Source organism: Lissotriton helveticus, chromosome 1_1, assembly GCF_964261635.1.
Source record: "Lissotriton helveticus chromosome 1_1, aLisHel1.1, whole genome shotgun sequence".
In the NCBI taxonomy this organism is placed as follows: Eukaryota; Metazoa; Chordata; class Amphibia; order Caudata; family Salamandridae; genus Lissotriton; species Lissotriton helveticus.
The window spans coordinates 288,035,913-288,055,896 of record NC_136057.1 but is presented as its reverse complement, the minus strand read 5'-3'; the positions used below and the strand labels follow the sequence as shown (position 1 = coordinate 288,055,896).

The 19,984-nt window shown below is 42.9% G+C and overlaps 1 protein-coding gene across 1 annotated transcript in view; it reads right to left on the bottom strand.

Annotated features, from left to right (window-relative positions):
• LOC144762128 (estradiol 17 beta-dehydrogenase 5-like) overlaps window positions 1-19,984 on the bottom strand; it is a 167,021-nt gene that overhangs the window by 79,390 nt on the left and 67,647 nt on the right. The window contains exons 3-5 of the mRNA XM_078647268.1: window positions 10,495-10,662; window positions 7,346-7,462; window positions 292-369 (exon numbers count right to left, since the gene is read on the bottom strand). Coding sequence (XP_078503394.1) covers window positions 292-369; window positions 7,346-7,462; window positions 10,495-10,662 — 363 coding nt within the window. The remainder of the gene's footprint in view (window positions 1-291; window positions 370-7,345; window positions 7,463-10,494; window positions 10,663-19,984) is intronic.

Sequence of the window (19,984 nt, the reverse complement as noted above, 5' to 3'; positions counted from 1 at the left end):
TGATGTCAAATCTCCTTCCAGGCAGTTCCCCAGTGGTCATATATTTTAACAATGGGTGTTGAAATAGAATGGGGGTTTTATCTGCTTGGATCTGTATTTTTCTGAAAGGGGCGATGGGGAGGTCAAGCGGGTCTGTGGTGTTTGGATGATGATGTGATTAATATATTTTCCATAGATCTATCTCGCCTTATGAGTCACGACAGTCATCGATTTTGTTATGAAGATCTGTGCAGCAACATGCAGTGCTTCAGACATGCCCTTCTGCCCACATCTAACATAATTATTCCATACCGCCCATATTTCACGCAGGTCAAATTGTTGGTAAATCCATTTTCCCTTGTCATCCTTTGGAAATGGTTCTTCTCCAACCTGAAAGAGAAGAAACATGTATATTGAATTTAACCACTTATTCACACAGGTTTTCAAAAGTGAATTTGTTCAAATGTGAGTATAATATGAAGGATAGTGTACAGTAGAAATTATTTGTGAAGGGTCTAGATACCACCCCAGCTGCCCATGTTTGATCTCAACTCTCCCTGTACTACTGACATTTGTAGTGAATAACTGTTAAAAATGGAGGTCTCTAGTCTACAAATGGACACCATATCAGCTTCTAAAAAGAAAAAATCTTTATGTATACCAAACAAGACCAAAACGACAAAAATCCAACATACATGACTCTAAATATCACTTTTTAAAGGTTTCAGCAATTCTGTCTATGGAACTCTATGGATGCAGTGATTTTGCAGAAAGTACCTTTGATGTGCCGAAATTCACAGTGAAAAACAGCCGCAAAGGAGGAAAGCGTTGGAAAACACAGTAATACATCGGTTCGGGAGTCCCTGGGGAATGAATGCGTCCGTTCTGCTGCCCATAGGAGAAGTGTTGGGTCGATTCCGTACTGCAGGGAGACCCAATGCGTTGATTTTCGAAGGCAACTTCTTTCTCAGGAAATGCATTGGAAACTCTTGCGCGATACATAAAAATCTGGGTGTGATGGAGGTCGATGCGGCAGCGGCAAACAATTGCTGCATTGATTCTTTCAGCCGCAGTCCGGTGATGAATCGATTTTTTCAGCCACACAGCAGAACCTGCATCAGAGTCAGCACGGTGGTCTTGGACATCAGAGACCCAGTGTGCTAAACTCAGGATGCAGCGGTTCTTCAGGCCGAAAACAGGTGCTGCAATGATTTCTTAGGCCGCATGGCAGAGGTGCGTAGAAACCTCTCCGGCATGGCAGTGCTGCATTGGAAAAACAGGTGCTGGAAGGGTGATGCGTCAATTTTGAAGTCTTTTGCAGCAGGAACTAAGTATGGGCGAATTTTGTGGATCTGCGGTTCGCAAATTCGCGCGAAATCGCAAAAAAATCCAGAAGTTCGCTGAAAAATCCGCAAACTCGTACATTTTTAGAAATATATTACTGGAGTACTTTCTACTGGCTAATCAGTAAGTGCTACCTCGTTGGGTAAATGTATAGTGCTTTTCCTACACTACAGCTGCGTAAAGTGCCAGTAGAGTTGTCTCCAGTGACCATGTGTGTGTTACTATGCCATCGCGCCGAAGGGCGCAGGGGTCCCTTGAGTGAGCTGTCCATCATAGTGGGTAAATGGCGGGAAGACGGTGCATACCGCTAGTGTGTGGGCAGGGCCAAACGGGTGGGCCTTCTATGCGAGTTCACATGCCTCTTGTGTGTATAAAAGGTCAGAGACCGATCAGAGCAGCAGATGAGGAGAAAGAAGCTCCTGGTTACAGGAACTGCACGGGGATTGTATTCGTGAAAGTCAAGGATGCAGAGGCCTCCAACAGGCATCACAGCTACTTTTCAACGGTAGATATGGGGAGAGAGCACACCTGCCCAGCGGCGGGGTCCCTTGAGTGAGCTGTCCATCATAGTGGGTCAGGGCGGGAAAACGGTGCACCCCACTAGCGTGTGGGCGGGGCCAAAGAGCGGGCCTTCTATGCGAGTTCACATGCCTCTTGTGTGTAAAAAAGGTCAGAGACCGATCAGAGCAGCAGATGAGGAGAAAGAAGCTCCTGGACACAGGAACTGCACGGGGATTGCGCTCGTGAAAGTGAAGGATGCCGAGGCCTCTATCCAGCATCACAGCTAATTTTCGACTGTAGATATGGGGAGAAAGCACACCTGCCCAGCGCCGGGGTCCGTTGAGTGGGCTGTCCATCATAGTGGGTCAGGGCAGGAAAACGGTGCACACCACTAGTGTGTGGGTGGGGCCTAAGAGCGGGCCTTCTATGCGAGTTCACATGCCTCTTGTGTTTAAAAAAGGTCAGAGACCGATCAGAGCAGCAGATGAGGAGAAAGAAGCTCCTGGACACAGGAACTGCACGGAGATTGCGCTCGTGAAAGTGAAGGATGCAGAGGCCCCTATCTAGCATCACAGCTAATTTTTGACCGTACATATGGGGAGAAAGCACACCTGCCCAGCCTCGACAAAGCTCGTTATTGTTTTTGGGTTGATGAATGCGTTACTGTATTGAGCTTCAACTCGGGCACCTGCTTAGTTGTAACTATTCTCTGACCCTGCCTCGGGCACCCGGCTGTTCAGGGTCAGGACAGGGTCAGGAAATAGTTGCAAGTAAGCAACTTCAACTCTGGCAGCTTGCCGGTTCCATTTGTAACCATTCTCTGACCCTGCCTTGAGCACCCGGCTGTTTAGGGTCAGGTCAGGGTCAGAGAATAGTTGCAACAAGTAAGCAACTTCAACTCTGGCAGCTTGCCGGAGCCATTACCTGCCTTAACTCTGCAGGAGCATCCTGCCAGAATGTAAATCCGCCCGCGAGCGGATTTTTCGGCAATTTCGCGAGATTCGCGGATTGGGAAATTGCCGAAAATCCGCAAATTCCGCAAGCGGAACAGATTTTGCGCCCAAACATAGCAGGAAGCACCTCCAAGGGCCCAGAACTCGAAGTGGCACCACGTGACATGTCATAACTCCCAGCAGTGGAGTTCAGGTATGCTGCAGGTGATGTCGTTGATGGCCCTCAGACTTCCAACAGGAGACAAGCACACATAAGCCCTTGGAGCACCTTGGAAAAGCAGGATTCAAAAGCAATGTCCAGTTCTTTCACTGCTCCCAAACAGAAGCAGCAACTGAAGGCAAACCAAGCAAAGCAACACACAGGGAAGGGGCAGTACTCCTTCTGACAGCTCTTCAGCTCTTCTTCCTCAGTAAAGAAGTGTTCTAAATGTCTGGGGTTATAGGTCCAATACTTATACCCCTTTTGGTCTTTGAAGTAGGCATATTTCAAAGGATAGTCCTTGTAGTGCGCAGGTCCTACTCATTCCTTGCCCTGTCTTGGCTCCAGACACACTACAGGGGGTTGGAGACAGCATTATGAGAGGCCAGGCACAGCCCTATTCAGGTGTCATTGACAATTCCTCCCACCACTCTAGCTGAGGAAGGCCCATCAGCCAGGTGATAGGCAATCAGGATATGCAGGGCATATCTTAACTACCTTTGTGTGACAGTCTAGAGTGAATGCACAAACAACCCAGCTGAGAGTCTACACCAGAAATTGATTCCACAGGCAGGCAGAGGCATAGGATGGTAAAGTAAGCACATGCCCACTTTCGAAAAGTGGCATTTTCAGACACATAATTTTAAATCCACCTTCACTAAAGAATATGTTTTTAAATTCTGAGCTCAGAGGGCCCACACTCCCTATTTCTAACTCTTCCCAATTGAAAGTTACACTTGTAAATTGTTACAAGGCAGCTCCAATGATAACCTATGGGAGAGCTAGTCCTTACAATAGTGAAAAATGGAAATGCAGTATTCCACTATCAGGACTTGTAAAACACACCAGCACATGTCTACCTTTCACATAAACTGCACCCTGCCCAAGGGGCTTCCTTGGGCCTACCTTAGGAATGCCTTATGTGTAATAAAAGAGAGGGTTTGGTACTTGCTAGGTCGACGTGGCAGGTCTGAGACAGGCTTACAGGGCTACTCATGTGGGTGGCACAACCAGAGCTGCAGTCCCACTAGAAGCATTTGATTTACAGGCCCTGGGCAAGGACAGTGCCCTTTACGAGAGATTTACCAGTAAATCAAATATGCCAACCATGGAGAACCTATCATAATTTACAAAGGTAGCACTTGCACTTTAGCGCTGATAAGCAGTGGTAACGAGCCCAGAGGGCGCAAACTAGCAAAAGGATGTCCGAGAAACAGAGGAGGAAGGCAAAACGTTTGGGGATAACCCTGCAAAAATGGCCAGGTTGAACAATGATGTAGGCCACTTAGAAGTCTTAGCAGCACTATTCATCCTGTGCTTCCTTCAACCTCTCTGACACTCTCTCCTGATCTGTGCCTCTGTTTCACTCACTCTACCCTTCTCTGCTGTTAACTCTGTCTCTAACTCTCCATCTTTGATCTTTTTTTAACAGTTTGGGGCCTTCTATAATATCATCTATAAAGAATTTAATTGGAATACAGAAAGACGGTAGCCCTGATACATATGGATTTGAAGTTCAGGTGGATTTGCCATTGAAGCCCTGTATAGCTGCACGGTATCCATGATAATATGGATATTCAGTGTTCAGGTGGATTTATAACTGATGCCCTGTACAGAAACACAGTAGTCGTGATACATACGTATATGCAATGTTCAGGTCAATTTGTCACTGATGCGCTGTACAGAAGCATGGTAGTCGTGATACGTATGGATATCCAGTGATCAGGTGGATTTGTCATTGATACCCAGTACTGAAGCAATGTAGTTGTGATATGTATGGATATGTAGTGTTCAGGTGGATTTGTCATTGATGCCCTGTACACAACCGGCCCGATTCACAGAATGAATTTAAGACTCAATCCTAAACTTACTACTATTTTGGTATTCACAGAATGCACTTACTACTTTTGGCATTCACAGAATGAACTCACTACTTTTGGTATTCACAGAAGTTAGGATTGTGTCTTAGGTTTGTCTTAAGACAAACTTAAGACAGACTTAAGACAGACTTAAGACAACATTCTAACTTCTGTGAATACCAAAAGTAGTAAGTGCATTCTGTGAATACCAAAATAGTAGTAAGTTTAGGATTGAGTCTTAAATTCATTCTGTTAATCGGGCCCAAGGACTACAGAAGCAGGGTACTCGTAATAGGTACGGATCAGAATCTCTGTTTCTTGCGGTGGTCCCGCGAGTAAAGAGAGCCCGTATTGGAGGCCGCTCCTTTGGGCTGCTGGCGCCACAGCTGTGGAACACTCTGCCGTTGATGTTACGCGGTGCTACTAATTTGCTTGCCTTTAGGAAGGGCCTTAAAACCTGGCTCTTTGCCCTTTAGGTCATCACTTTTTTGTCCTGGTTCTTTGTATCTGTTTTTACATCAGAGTTGTGTTATTCTGCTATAGGTCTCAATAAAAGCGCCGGGACACTCTTTTTGAGTAGCCGTGCGCTATATTAAACCAAATATAACATAACATAACATATGCAATGACCAGGTGGACGTGTCATTGATGCCCTGTACAGAAGCGTGGTAGTAACAATACATATCGATATGCAGTGATGAGGTGTGTTTGCCATTGATCCTCAGTCCACATGCTGTGTTTGTTTCGACCTCTCTGCCGCTCTTTCCTAATCTGTGCCACTTTTTCACTCCCTTTATCCCTCTCTGCTCTTAACTCTCTGTGCACTTAATAAATAATTCAGTCAGTCAGTCTTTTCTATTTCTTTAACAGATTAGGACTTTCAAAAATATCAACTATGAAGAATTCAATTGGAATACAGAAGCACGGTAGGCGTGATACTTATGCAAATGCAGTGATCAGGTGGATTTGTCATTGATGCCCTGTACAGAAGCATGGTAGTCGGTATACATGCAGATATGCACTGATCAGGGGGATTTGTCATTGATGCAGTGTACAGAAGCACCAAAGAAGCACAGTAGTCGTAATACAAAGGGATATGCAGTGATCAGGTGAATTTGCCATTAGTCAACATGGAAACAATAATTTCACATGACAAATTCGAAAATGTTCTGCGGTGTCTGATAGAGCCACCGAATAGTTTACTCCAGTAAACATGTCTTGCAGGGAAAATCTCCATGCCGGACAGTTAGGCCCTGATTCACAAAGGTAAACTGACACTTTTGTGTAAGTTTACTATTTTATTGGTACTCACAAACTATGAGTTTAATTTTACTAATAGTAATTTTATGACTGCAGAGATTTTGCACCATTGACAGAGACTCCATACATAAAAATATAGGCCTGTTTATCTTTTTATAAGTGGAGATATCCGCCCAACTGTTGTGGTGGTATGTTGATGATATATTCACAGGAACAGGGGTAGCAGCATGCAGGAATATATAAAATGGAATGTCTGTACAGGAATATCGTTGCGATTTGCTTAGGACTTATGGCTCACTACTTGGAAGATTTGGGTGCCTATCCACAGCATTGTCTCCAAGGGGGGTGGGGTGGCAGGCGGTTTGGTATGAGCACAGCTTGCCAGTTTTCTGGGAAAGCTGTGTAGGGACTGGCGTTACACAGGGGGAGGGCATAGGAAAAAGATCACATTTTAGGTACAATAATAAATGATGTACAAAGTAGACATGTAGTCAGGAGAGAGGTCATGCTTATTCCGCACATTTATGATCAATAAGAGGAATTGTGGAGGAAAAAGTGTCTTTAATAAAATCCAAATTTTCTGCTCACCAACCTGTGAAAAATCTAAATTTCCCTTAACAGTGCGGATGATCCCCCACCAGGATGGGCTGGAGGGATGTCTTCCTAAACATAAATGATTCCTATTCCTAAGGTGGATCTGTTTCGTGAGTGTGTGTAAGGATCCATAGCTAATCCTCAATTGTGCCCTCCAACTTCTCAGAAGTAATGTGAGCTGCGGTTCCCTGTTTGTAGCAAGAATGGGCAGAATGGGTTACAATATATATTTGATCATCACTTACGTGGGTGCATGTAGGGGACTGTAGATTGCTACTGTGATTCAGACATTTTGCAGGTGAAATGGATGGGTTGAATCCAACTGAAAGAAAGCTGTAAATGTATTACTGTGTATTGATTACACTTATCAGACCTCCGTAATAAAGATTTAGCTATTAAGTGAATCTAGTATTTGGTTGGTTGTATAATTTTTTTTTTTTTTAAAGTGGGGGGGAATTGGGGGTAAATTTGTTTAGAGACTCTTACCTCAAGCTGTCTTCCTAAATCTGCTTTTCTATCACCTAATCCATGTGCTTATCAGCCTTTTTTGTGTTTCTTTGTTTATATTGCTCTGCCAGCCTAATGATGCAGGTTTCTAGATTGTGCACATTCCTCTTTACCTGAATCTGACAGCAGTTACTGCTTACTCCACCTACCTTCAGACCGATGGGCATGTGGATGAGATACAAATCGATGTATTCCAGCTTAAGGGCTTTTAGAGATTTATCCAGGCATTGTTTTACCAGTTCAGGGGAGTGATATGTTGACCATAGCTGTGGCAAGATAAACAACAGTAAATCAAATATAATTATCATGAAATGTAAGATCCGGATACAAATGTAACTGAAAACTAATTTCTCAGGATCATGTAGTTGTCTGGATCTAGATCTTAAACCTCCTGTGTCACTATGCTCCTACACTTACTTCTGGTCCTTGTTCTACTTTGTTCTACTCCTGTTAGTTACAGGCAGCTGACGAAATAAAGCCACACATTGCTACGCACACACATGATGACATTAGACGTGACATGAAAGTCAAGCAATCCTAGGTTTGGATATCACTAAACACAGACTCATTCACAAACCAAAACGTCAATCACACTCTCAATGACTGCCAACTCTTTTTAAATGTGCATCCTTGCACTAAATGTAACTCACTGCCTCTCCCAATTCAGAAGGTGGAGGTGGAGGTGGACTCCAAACACAAGACGGCAACCTCTTCTCAAGGACTGAACTGAGTAGACCCTAATATCAAGTACCCAAGTCCAATACTAAAAGCACAACAGAAGAACCTACTATAGTATCAAGTCATCAAAGACATTACTGACCACACCTCAGGAGCAATCTTGGTCATGATGGCTTGCACTCATTGGTACTACCTGTAATGTCGACACTGAAACCCTGGAATGTGCCTTGCAACGGTTGTCATCATACAATTCTAAGTTTTGCATCAAGTTACCTAGGCAGAGCCGGGCGCATTCCGCTCCTCTTTGACTTGGTCTTGCTACAAGTCTATCTAGGTCTTGCTACAGGTCTACTTAGGCCGAGCCTAGACGTATTCCGCACCTCTTTGACTTGGTCTTGCTACATGGCTTCCTAGATCTAGCCTGGACACATTCCACACCTCTATGACTTGCCTTGGTACAAGTCTATCTAGGTTTTGCGACAGGTCGAGCCTACACGCATTCCGCACCTCTTTGACTTAGTTTTCGTTGTGTTTCTTCAGCATTGTATGGGGTGGGCGTTTGGGGTCATATGGAAGGCCCTTCGCACCAAAAAGACGAAAACAAGTTTTTAAAAAGATTGTTATGTGTCCCCCCTTCTGCTTGTGTACAACTAATCCATGATGAGGTAGGGATCGTGTATATCTCTGACTTAGCAGCCGTTCGGCCACTCTTATTGTGGCGCTCTATTTGGGCTAAGCCAGAGACACGATTCACTCAAGAAATTATACTTGATTGTATAGGACTGAACTACTCATCACGAATACAGTGGTTGAAATACATTCATTTCTGGTATAAAACCCTATTTGAAATCGATGTTCTCTTAGACCCTGAACTGGCAGTAGCAATCTCCAAAAAGAAATTAAACAAACATTTATTAACTTTAAAAAGATCGAGCGAGATAAGGTGTATGGCAAGTTAGCCAGTGTGAGGTTCTATAAGGAACTGAATTTATCCCCGGGGCTTCAAACCTATCTTGCGAATGTGTCTCGTCCCTCCCATCAATTCGTGCTAACTCGAGTTAGATTGGGTATTGTACACCACCTCGTTGCTTTTCCAAATCAGAAAATAAGATCAGAAACCCCCTGCCCGTGCGACAACACTTCACGTCAGAGTTGCTGTCATTTTTTACTTTTTTGTAAATTTTACCACTTTTTAAGGGTAAAATATCTAAAACCCATCTTTTTAAAACATAATATCCGATCTACAAAGAGTGCTCTAGTATTGTTATCTTCTCTAGAGAATGTGGATATTTGTTTCTTTGTTGCTAATTTTATTCTGAAATGTACAGCTGCCAGGAAGAGCATAGTGTTGCTATAATTTTATATATTCCTGTCTGTACACTAATGTTCTTGTTTATGTTGTATTATGCCCATAGTATGTAAACGTTTGGTCGTTTTCTTAAATTTACCCCATATCTGTCTGAGCCATATCTGATTTTTAGCCTTAAGGTACAGCTGCCAGGAAAAGCACTTGTGCGATAAATATATTTATTCCTGTCTGTACTTACTTAACTTTTTGATAAGCTTTTTAGCTATGTTTTTATCTTTAATTATATACTGTTGTCCAGTGTTTGTCAGTATAGGTCCCTTACTCCTGAGTATATTTCGAGTCATTTTTAGAATTATTATACATGCAATGAAATTGTTTTTAGCTGTTTTGCTTGTATGATTTGTATTTCTCAAATCGAATAAAAGCTTATGACTTAGTCTTGCTACAGGTAGGTCTTGCTACAGGTCTACCTAGGTCTTGCTACAGGTCTTTCTATACCGAGCCTGGATGCATTCCACACCTCTTTAACTTGGTCTTCCAATAGGTCTACCTAGGTCTTGCTACAGGAAGCATATGCCGAGCCTGGATGCATTCTGCACCTCTTTGACTTGGTCTTGCTACAGGTCGATCCAGGTCTTGCTACAGGTCTACCTATGCGGGTCCTAGACGCATTACGCACCTCTTGACTTAGTCTTGCTACAGGTAGGTCTTGAAACAGGTCTACCTAGGCCAAGCCTGGATGCATTCTGCACGTCTTGACTTGGTCTTGCTACAGGTCAGCCTAGGCCGAGCCAGGATGCATTCGGAACCTCTTTTACTTGGTCTCAAAACAAACACTTTGCAATGCACCTTGTCTTTTCAGTCTACTGTGGATATACTATTTTCTTTCCTACTGGGGTTCATCCCCTAACTAGGACACTTACTAGCGCTCATATATGATCTTGAGTGGTTCCTCATGCACTCCACTTACCTCAATGTTCTCGTTAGTCCTGAGACAGAGGTGGCCAGCCAATACATGCGAACTAAGCAGTTCTGAAAGTGCTAATTTGAATGTGACACCAAATTTGGGGACTAGGAGGATGTAACTATAAAATATTAGAATGCAAAAATTAATTGTGAGGAACCGAATTCAACCCCGGCCTGCAGACAGCTGAAGTCTTCAGATATGAGGATTCTTCGTGGATGTTAATGTTAGGTTGAATGTTAGGGTGGCAATTGCTTGCTTGTTTGGAATGAACATTTTCCACTTGCCCCGAAGACAATAAAATGAGCAGAGAAAAGCCCTTGAACACTCATCCTATGAAACGTTACCTTTGAAGTGTAGAATATGTCCTTTCTCTTCACAGTGTTGTCAGCAATCTTCTCTCGAATAACTTCGCCAAGTTCCACCTCATTTTCATAAACGAAGGCTGAGTCAATGTGGCGGTAGCCGGCCTCTATAGCTGCTTTTGCAGCTGCTCTGGCTTGTGCTTTCGTGCCCTAAAGTATTAGCAAGGAACACAAAGAAACAAGCATTGGCAACGCCAATAAACAGGTCTGGTTATTTTAAATGTCAAAGTGCTTCTTCACTGATTGGCAACATTGTGTGTTCGGTTGTGTATCTGTGGGATTAGGAGACTGTGCAAAACAGTCAATGGTTGGAGGAACGAGTGAGTCCAAAAGTGGGTGGGTGGGTGAGTGAGTGAGTGAGTGAGTGAGTGCATGGCTATATATAAGTGCTAACAAATCTTTGAATAACCAGGGCAAAGCTGAATTGGAACGCTGCGCGGAAGGCAACTTGAAAGAATGAGTGAATGCATGGATGGATGTATACAGGTTATTGCAATCCTATAGGCTGAACCTTCAATAATGTTATTAATTTTGGAAAAACTACCAAAACTACACCAATGTAAGCATTTCACCAGCGCTCTGCACATCAAAGTATGAGGTCCCCCCTGTTAATGCATTCACTAAAGTACTACAGAAGATGTGCTACTGAAGCCGTGGGAAGCCATTACATTTTGTTAAATGTCAACCCAACACTGAAATGTGTTAATCCACTCCTAAGTGATCCCACTCGCTCACCAGTAGTGGGGTGTAGTGGGTTGCATCTTTGTGGCTGTGAAAGGGAGCCTGGCTGCCTTTTCGCTCTCATTTTTCTAACAAAGCAGCAAACGTAAAAAAAAAAAGTATATCGTTTCAGTAGGTAACAAAAACTCTGGCAACGAAGAGATGGAATTGAGAAGCAACACGGGCCCTACCTGAAGCTTCACCTGTATGTGTAACCCAGTGCCCCTACTTGTGGACCATGGACCTCACTGATCAGAACTGTGTTAAGGCAATCTCTCTCTGACAGTGAGTAGACATCACCCGGTAGAACATATACGCACCTTGGAAGCCTATAGGCTAATGCTGCAAGGTAGCAAATGGCAATAACCAATTGCTAGAGGCCGACTTTTAAAATTGTATTATTAAAATGAAAGTCCTCCATAAATTCACTCACTTCTTTCAGATAGAACGGCTCTGCAAACCTGGCGACAACCGGTAAGAGGAGCCAGTTGTGCAGTATTAAGTCTCTATAAATGGTAGATTGCTGCCCAAACATATTATACCAAAGGGGGTAGGACGAGCAGAGGAACGAAATGGAAGGAATGGACACTTGTATCGAGATTGGAGACAGCGCTTCAGCAACATCTACTTTGATTGCACAGCTCATTAAACTCCAATTTCTGACAGGGAAGTAAACCCGCGCTGCTGCAAATAGCAGTTGAAGACTTCCTATTACATGCAAGGGCTCTCACACTACTGATCTCTGAAGAGAATGTTGTTGTAATGGAAGGCAACATATTGGGCCCGATTCACAGAATGAACTTAAGACTCAATCCTAAACTTACTACTATTTTGGCATTCACAGAATGCACTTACTACTTTTGGTATTCACAGAAGTTAGGATTTTGTCTTAAGTTTGTCTTAAGACAAACTTAAGACAGACTTAAGACAGACTTAAGACAAAATCCTAACTTCTGTGAATACCAAAAGTAGTAAGTGCATTCTGTCAATACCAAAATAGTAGTAAGTTTAGGATTGAGTCTTAAGTTCATTCTGTGAATCGGGCCCATTCTTTTTATGGACTGCGCAGTTAAATAGTCCATGAAGTCTTATATAATTTCCTTACATAATTCATTCCTTCTTTTCTACATTTATATTCCTTCTTTTGGCCTGTGAAACGCTGACTACTACTACTGCCCATAGGGGCATATATGTAACTATGGAAGCTGTGTCACAAAGCGGGTATAAACGTGACAGTCACTAGGTGGAGCTGCGGCTACAGAAAGAAATACAAAGCTAAAGGGCAATTCCTTTGAGGCGTGATGAGCAGGGAGGTAGCTTCGAGTGGGGTATAAGTGTAGCAGGGCGGGGCTTGGACACCCCCTAATAATTTCTTAGTCTGCCAGTGGCAGTCGACTGCGGGCAACAAAGACGTCAATTCACTGATGCTGCAGAATTGGTAGAGAGGGCGAGTCACATATTAGCCTGCTTGCACAAACACTCATAAATCCACAAACATTTCCCTTTCACGTGCATTTTCAATTTATTTGCTCAGTCATCTGCCCACTCAAATTCAGCATTCATACATTAATGAGCCATGCAGCCTCCCAATCACCCAATTGTCCACCAACGCACCACCATGCACTACCCCATCCATCTATTCATGTTTCAATAATTATTCACCCCCGGTGTGCTCCCACATCCTGTTGTCTATTTAAAGTACTCCTGTGAGTCATTGAGCTGACAAGCTCGTGGATGAAGCACCTGCGCACCAGTGAGAGGTACCGGACCTGATATAATGTTTGGCATCCTACTCAGCAAACCCCAAAATACAAGACTGTATTCTCTACTGATGACGGTTAATAAACCAGAAACACCTGTCTAGAGATCAGCACTATCTGCCCCAACCTTGGCAAAACACATAAAAATATCAGAGCAAGCTACAAGAGACTGCTTTTCCCAGAAGGCCAGGGGTGAACCTTGCCTGAGAGGTTAGCAGTGTGCTCCCACATCCTGTTGTCTATTTAAAGTACTCCAGTGAGTCATTGAGCTGACAAGCTCGAAGATGAAGCACCTGCGCACCGGTGACAGGTACCAGACCTGATATAATGTTTGGCAGCCTACTCAGCAAACCCCAAAATACAAGACTGTATTCTCTAGTGATGACTGTTAATAAACCAGAAACACGTGTCTAGAGATCAGCACTATCTGCGCCAACCTTGTTGAAACACTCAAAAATATCAGAGCGAGCTACAAGAGACTGCATTTCCCAGCGGTGTGCTCCCACATCCTGTTATCAATGCATATGTATGTTGTCTTCAAATGTCCCAGTAAGTCAAGTGCACCAGGTAGCAGTGCCACTGTCACCTAGACACTGACCCACCTTTGTGGCATGGTGCATGTGAAGAGTCCACAATGAGTCCAATGTGTAGCAGACAAGGATTTTCATTCTCAGTTACCCCCAGCATAATGACTACCAATGAGGTCCTAAGATGATGTCCCAACAAAGTACCTATCAAAAAGTTAAGGTGGATGCCTAATCAGGCACATGTGCCAATGGTGCAGTCTCCACAATATGGGCACAGAAGACGTTCTGTTTGTACAACAGGCCTGTAAAGAAACTATTATGTTCTTTTTCATTGACCCGTACATCCTGACAGTCACAAAATGGAGGCAATACAAAGGAGCCGGACAATGACAACATGGTGATGTGTAGTCTGTCAAGTATAGGCAAGTAATTTCACAGATGCTGGTAACTTGTTAGAAAATCAACATTACAAACCACAATGCACAATGCATACACACATAAAAAGGCACACTGCAAGCACAGCAGGCACATACACTAATGGACACATATCTCATTAATCTCTTTCAGGTGATCAAGGATATGCACTCCCGCCATGGCTGATGACGCCCCTCATAGGGACACACACAGGCCCAGAGAGATTACAACATTGCACTGGGACCCACAAGGTCCATAGTTGAACAGACATGTGGAGTCCTCAAATCCAGATTCGCTGGGCCTAGATGTATCGGGGGGCAGACTCCTCTACAGGCCGGCACTTGTTTGCAAGATCATAATGGCCTGTTGCATCCTGCACAATATTTATGTATGCACAAACACACCATTGGATGAAGACCAGGAGGAGCAGGACAACCCATCTGACTGCCAGTAGGAAGAGGCAGATGCTAGACACACTACACATTCTGCTGCTGGACCAACAAGAAGAGATCAAATAATCTGTAATTTTTTACATAATCACAGGAAACAAATACCACATCATATGTATATTACTTACCCCAAAAAATATTGTCACTTTGTCAAAGAAAATATCACTATACAAAAGTCCTGTATGCTTGTTTTATTATGTCACAAGTTCATATATCTGTCAAGTGAAAGGCAATTAAAAAATGTGCCACAAAGCTGTCACATATAGCAGTGGACAGAACATGAATCATCCATGTAAATACAACATAAAACAAAGTGCTCACTAATTTGCGGATGATAGGAAGCAACACACGTTTGCCTCTTGAATGGCAACATTTGCAAGCAGATTACATGCCCCATATTGTCCTTGTAAAACTGTTAGGTACAAGCAGTATTTATTCCTGGATATTCTGCAAATATAACCCCTGATCTTCCTCTCCTTCACCCACAACCATTAATAACAACTCAATACCACAGCAGGTGTCAATATACAATACTCTCTCTGACTCACTGACTCAGCAAGCATAATCCTTGGTGAGCACAGCCAATAAAATGCAGGGTACAGCACGGAATGCAAACTATGCAATTCAAAATACTGATGCAGGAGATGCAAGTGGACACTCTAATTTGCCTCATCACATTTCCCCTGCATCACAAGTCTTGTAGAGCAGAAGGGCCTCATCATTGACAGTGACAGGCTGCAAAACATACTCTTGTTTAAATACACCAAGAGGACATTCAAAGAGATAGGATGTCTACCCTGTAACATCAGTGTACTCATAGTGTGTACTGCAATGCACACTAACATTTGTATATTGCCAGTAGCAGCCTTCAATTCTGAGCACAACAAGTTGCAACATGTATACTTCAAGTGCCACTGATGTTAAAACAATAACATCACAGGACTTGCCATTAGGTAATGTTCATTGTTCATGCAAGAAGTTCAGGAAAATGGGAACACAATATCACGCTCAACGCAGGCATTGTCATTCCTGTCACTCTGCTGTAACTCAGCAGTATCTGTGTGTAGAGATCAGGGTCTCATACAAAGGCACAGCAGGATCCTCAGACCATGTGGACTGCTTGTGCTAACTGGCATTGTTACTTTTGCTTTTGCAAGGACTGTGACATACAAAGTGCTGCCTTGCCATTTCAAAGTAACAATGCCATGTCCACATGTGAAGCTGGGTCACCAACATGCTTGTACATGGTTCAGTGGGTCATGTAGCACTATGCAAAAATCTGAGGATTCAGTTCCATTATGCTATTTGTTACACACATTTAAGTATGCATTATCTTAGCTGTGTCTGTAGGATATTGTAGTCCATAGGGTACTAATAATATGTGTAGACACAGTACCAAAACTAACTTACAATGGTATCTGTCTATAAAAAAACATATTTTAACATGCCAGATAATATTAGCTCATTGCTGACATGCAGGACTTTTCTTGTGATGTTGCGTGCACCATGTAACATCTTGCCTAGCATTTTATGTAAGGTTGAAAATGGAGATGGTCCTTGCACACTGACCCAAGACTATGTAATGCAAAGCACTGCATGAAATGCATAGACATATCTTGTGAAAATGAAGCCATGAGTGCTGTAGCACAGACTGTTATCAATGTCCCCCTCTGTGTCTCCAGCTATTCATACTCTCAAATGTGAATATGCAGCCACAGCTGGGGTTTGCATGCTGCTTTGTAAATATCATAGTCAAGTAGTGACTGCCTGTTGGTCAAGTACATTTGTGTAGCAAGACCATCATACTTTCACAAACAAAACAGCAATGTGTGATGTTAGAGGCTCACATGTAGTGACACTCTGGCATGGGTCTACGTACACACATGTCCAGTCATGAACAGACACCAATGTGAGTAAACAGTACCTCCTAATGGCTCAGGACCACTCATACATGTAGAGTACAGATACATCACACAAAAGTACAACACACAGATCACATCACAAATACAAATTGTGCTGTTAGTCTGGATAAATCTCTTGAAATGGTACACATATTGATCATGTATCAATAAGCAATAAAAAAAATACGCAAATCAACGGTTGTAGCAATATTTTTCATTTCCGGGCCGAAAAATAATTGCTAAATAGATATATAGACATGAAAGGCCAGATGTACGACCCTATTTTTACCTGCGCAAACAGGTTTGCGACCTGTTTGCGCATGCAAAAACATCATGGGCCATGTACAAAGCCTATTTAGTGAGTCACAATTTATTTGTAACTCGCTGAATAGGTTTTGCAACTCGCTATTAGAAAGGGGGATCCCCTTCCTAATTGCGACTGCAAAGCCATGTATCAATGTTTTGCAACTGCAATTGCGGTTGCAAAACACTCACAAATTACCACGAAGAGAGTGGTAATGGAGTCGCAAATGGGGAGGGTTCCCCAGTGGACCCCTTCCCCTTTGTGACTGGCTCAGAAATTATTTGTTAAGGGCAGGCAGTGGTCCCAAGGACCACTAACTGCTCTTGAAAAATGAAACAAAAATGTTTCTTTCTTTTTTTCTTAAATGCATCGGAAAACGGTCTGCATTTAAAAAAATTGCTTTATTAAAAAGCAATCCCAGACATGGTGGTCTGCTAAGCTCAGCTGGCCACCATCCCTGGGAGGGCCTGTCATTCCCAATGGGCTCACAAATTGCAAGAGGCTCATTAATATCCATGAGCCTCGCAATTTGCGACCCCATTTGGAATAGCAAACAGTGTTAAACACACTGCGCCCGATTCACAGAACTAACTTAAGACAAATTCCTAAACTTACTACTTTTGGTATTCACAGAAGTTAGGATTTTGTCTTAAGACAGACTTAAGACAGACTTAAGACAGAATACTAACTTAAGTCTGTCTTAAGTCTGCCTTAAGACAAAATCATAACTTCTGTGAATACCAAAAGTAGTAAGTTTATGATTTTGTCTTAAGTTAGTTCTGTGAATTGGGCACACTGTTGTACATTCCATTTTGCGACTGACAAATTGCGAGTCACTAGTGCGACGCAATTTGCAAGTCACAAAATTGTTGGTCGTACATCTGGCCCGAAATCTTCCCGCTCTGCCCTAGGCGTGTGAAATTTCTTCGCAAAACAAGAAAAAGGCCGCAAATTGACAAGAAATTAAGTCAGTCTGCATCCTGGCACATGGAAGAGTACAGTACACTTTCATGTTCTCTTTCAGCCACACTTCTACTGTCTTTTGTGATTTGTGGAGATTTTGGAATGTGTCTTCTGGTCTGGTGTGTTTGAGAGAGTTCTGAGTGTAGTGTACTGTCCATACTGTCCTTGTTAAGTCCTGTGTTTCTGTCCCTACGTGTTAATTGTGATTGTTTGATTGTTTTGCCGGGGGTACGTCTCTGGGGTACCTCTGTATAGTTAAGTAGTTATTATGGTTTGACTGTGGGTTTTATTTTTTGTTTGCCAGACAGAAATATTATATTTGGCGATGTTGGGTCAGGGTAGGGAAGGCAGAATATCGGAGGGAGCATTGGGGGCCTTCCTCTGGCTTGTTATATTTTACCTTCCCCGGAGAGTAGAGGCAAGGGGACGCATCCTACAGGGGTACAATGTAAAAGTCTGGAAAGTGAGATGGGAGCACATACGGCAGAAGATGCTTAACATGTTTGGTGTGGACAGGAGTATCCAGCAGTGGAAGCACCGGTGGCAGGACTGTGTTGGCTGTGAAGTGGACCTAATGGATCACCTTGACATCATTGTTGGGATGCAAGTTAGTAAGTATATGACCAACATTATATCACATCAGAGGATGAATGCACAGGACACCAATTATGTTGAGCACAAGATATGTGCACACATCATGGAAATTGCCATTAGGAAACATAACTTGCCTGTCATGACATACTGTGCCACCCCTACCTCACGCTTATGTTTGGTACACTTCACATGATAAACTGGCTGACAATCTCTGTGAGACACACAATGTGAGCCACCAACATGTCAAAGCCTGTAACATACCTGTGAGTAGTGGAAAAACTGATTTGACCCTCAATTGAGGTGTGACAGCAGATTTTACATTCATGAAGCAGTGGGAGAGGTCATAGTATGCTATGTCACTCAGACCGTGGCATGGATGTCCATTAGGCCACCAGTGTTAAATTGACATGCGTTGTGGGTCAGACAGGCTCTGTAGATTGCAAATTGTATGTAATGTGGCAACACACCTGTCTATTCCAATGACTGAAATTGTATCATGAAACCATCAATGATGTACGTGAGTTTTGCAAAATGTGATGTCAATTACATTAATTATACTTTCCACAATTTTTGAACAGCAGGAAGACCCTTGATCATACAAGGATATGTGGATGCATTCATGGACCCACACGCCACAGGTGAGTGTATCGCCCCTGACTTTGGATTATATGTGTTGACATATGCAAGCAATGCAACAGGCCCTGTATGTTGTAGCACACAGTGTGGATGTGCATCATTAAGTCAAGGGTAATGCACATCAGCATCATGTGATGCTGGAGGACAGAATTGCCATTTGTGACTTCATGTTGTAATGCCTCATATAATTCACAACACCCTATCTATGTGCAAGCACAGAGTCCGTGATGTGGGTAATGTCATAGCCATGCCATTGAGCCATTCACACAGCATCACAAACATCTATGACATGATTGCAAAAGCGTTCCAGATCTGCAGCAGCCAAATTCCTTTTTACAGGATTTATCATATATGTTATTTAGGAACTACCCACAGACAGGCTGGGAACTTTGGAGGGGCGATTTTGAATCACCTCATTTTGTCAGGTCCATCCACCACAGATCTGTGGATAGATCACGCTTCCCATACTACTTCTTCCCCAATGGGTGGGAAATCCAACACACAAGAATGAAAATCGGCAGAACACTTTCAAGTACCATTCTGACAACAACATCAAAACTTTTCTTCGCTGTGACAGATTTTTCAACACATTGAATAAGCCTTGAGAAAGTTACGTATCAGTAACGAAACACGTGTCGGCTGTCATCGGCTGCTTTTCAATTGTCACTACTTGGAAGGCCCTAGGACTAGGACCTCCGCTCTGGCCGCTACTTTTGCTCATAGTGCTCAATCAATATTCAAACCATGTATTGAATTTGAAATTATATGTACTGCCTTTTGAATTACATACAGTTTTTGTATTGTGTTTGGTATTATCCACAACCTCTATGATAAACTGTTGGACTGAATGATATTAAATTGCACAGGAAATATATCCATTTTGACGTTCTCTTCTCTTTATATGGTTGATGCAATTTGTATGTTCTCTTATCTGTGAGATAATACATCAAATAAGAAATCATTGTTGTAGGACCTCTCGAACTGGCCATTTGCCCAAACTCAATGACCATACCGTAATTTGTTTTTGTTAAATATTAGAGTGCAGAGGTACAACCATTTTTCTAAGGCATGTACAGAGACATGTTGAAGAAGAGGCTGATTCAGTCAGCAGGCTGATTGCAGTGTCATTAAGAACAGCACAATGATTGGCAATCCATATCAAAGTCCAAGGTGAGTGTAGCAGTTATTCATCGGACAGTGAAGG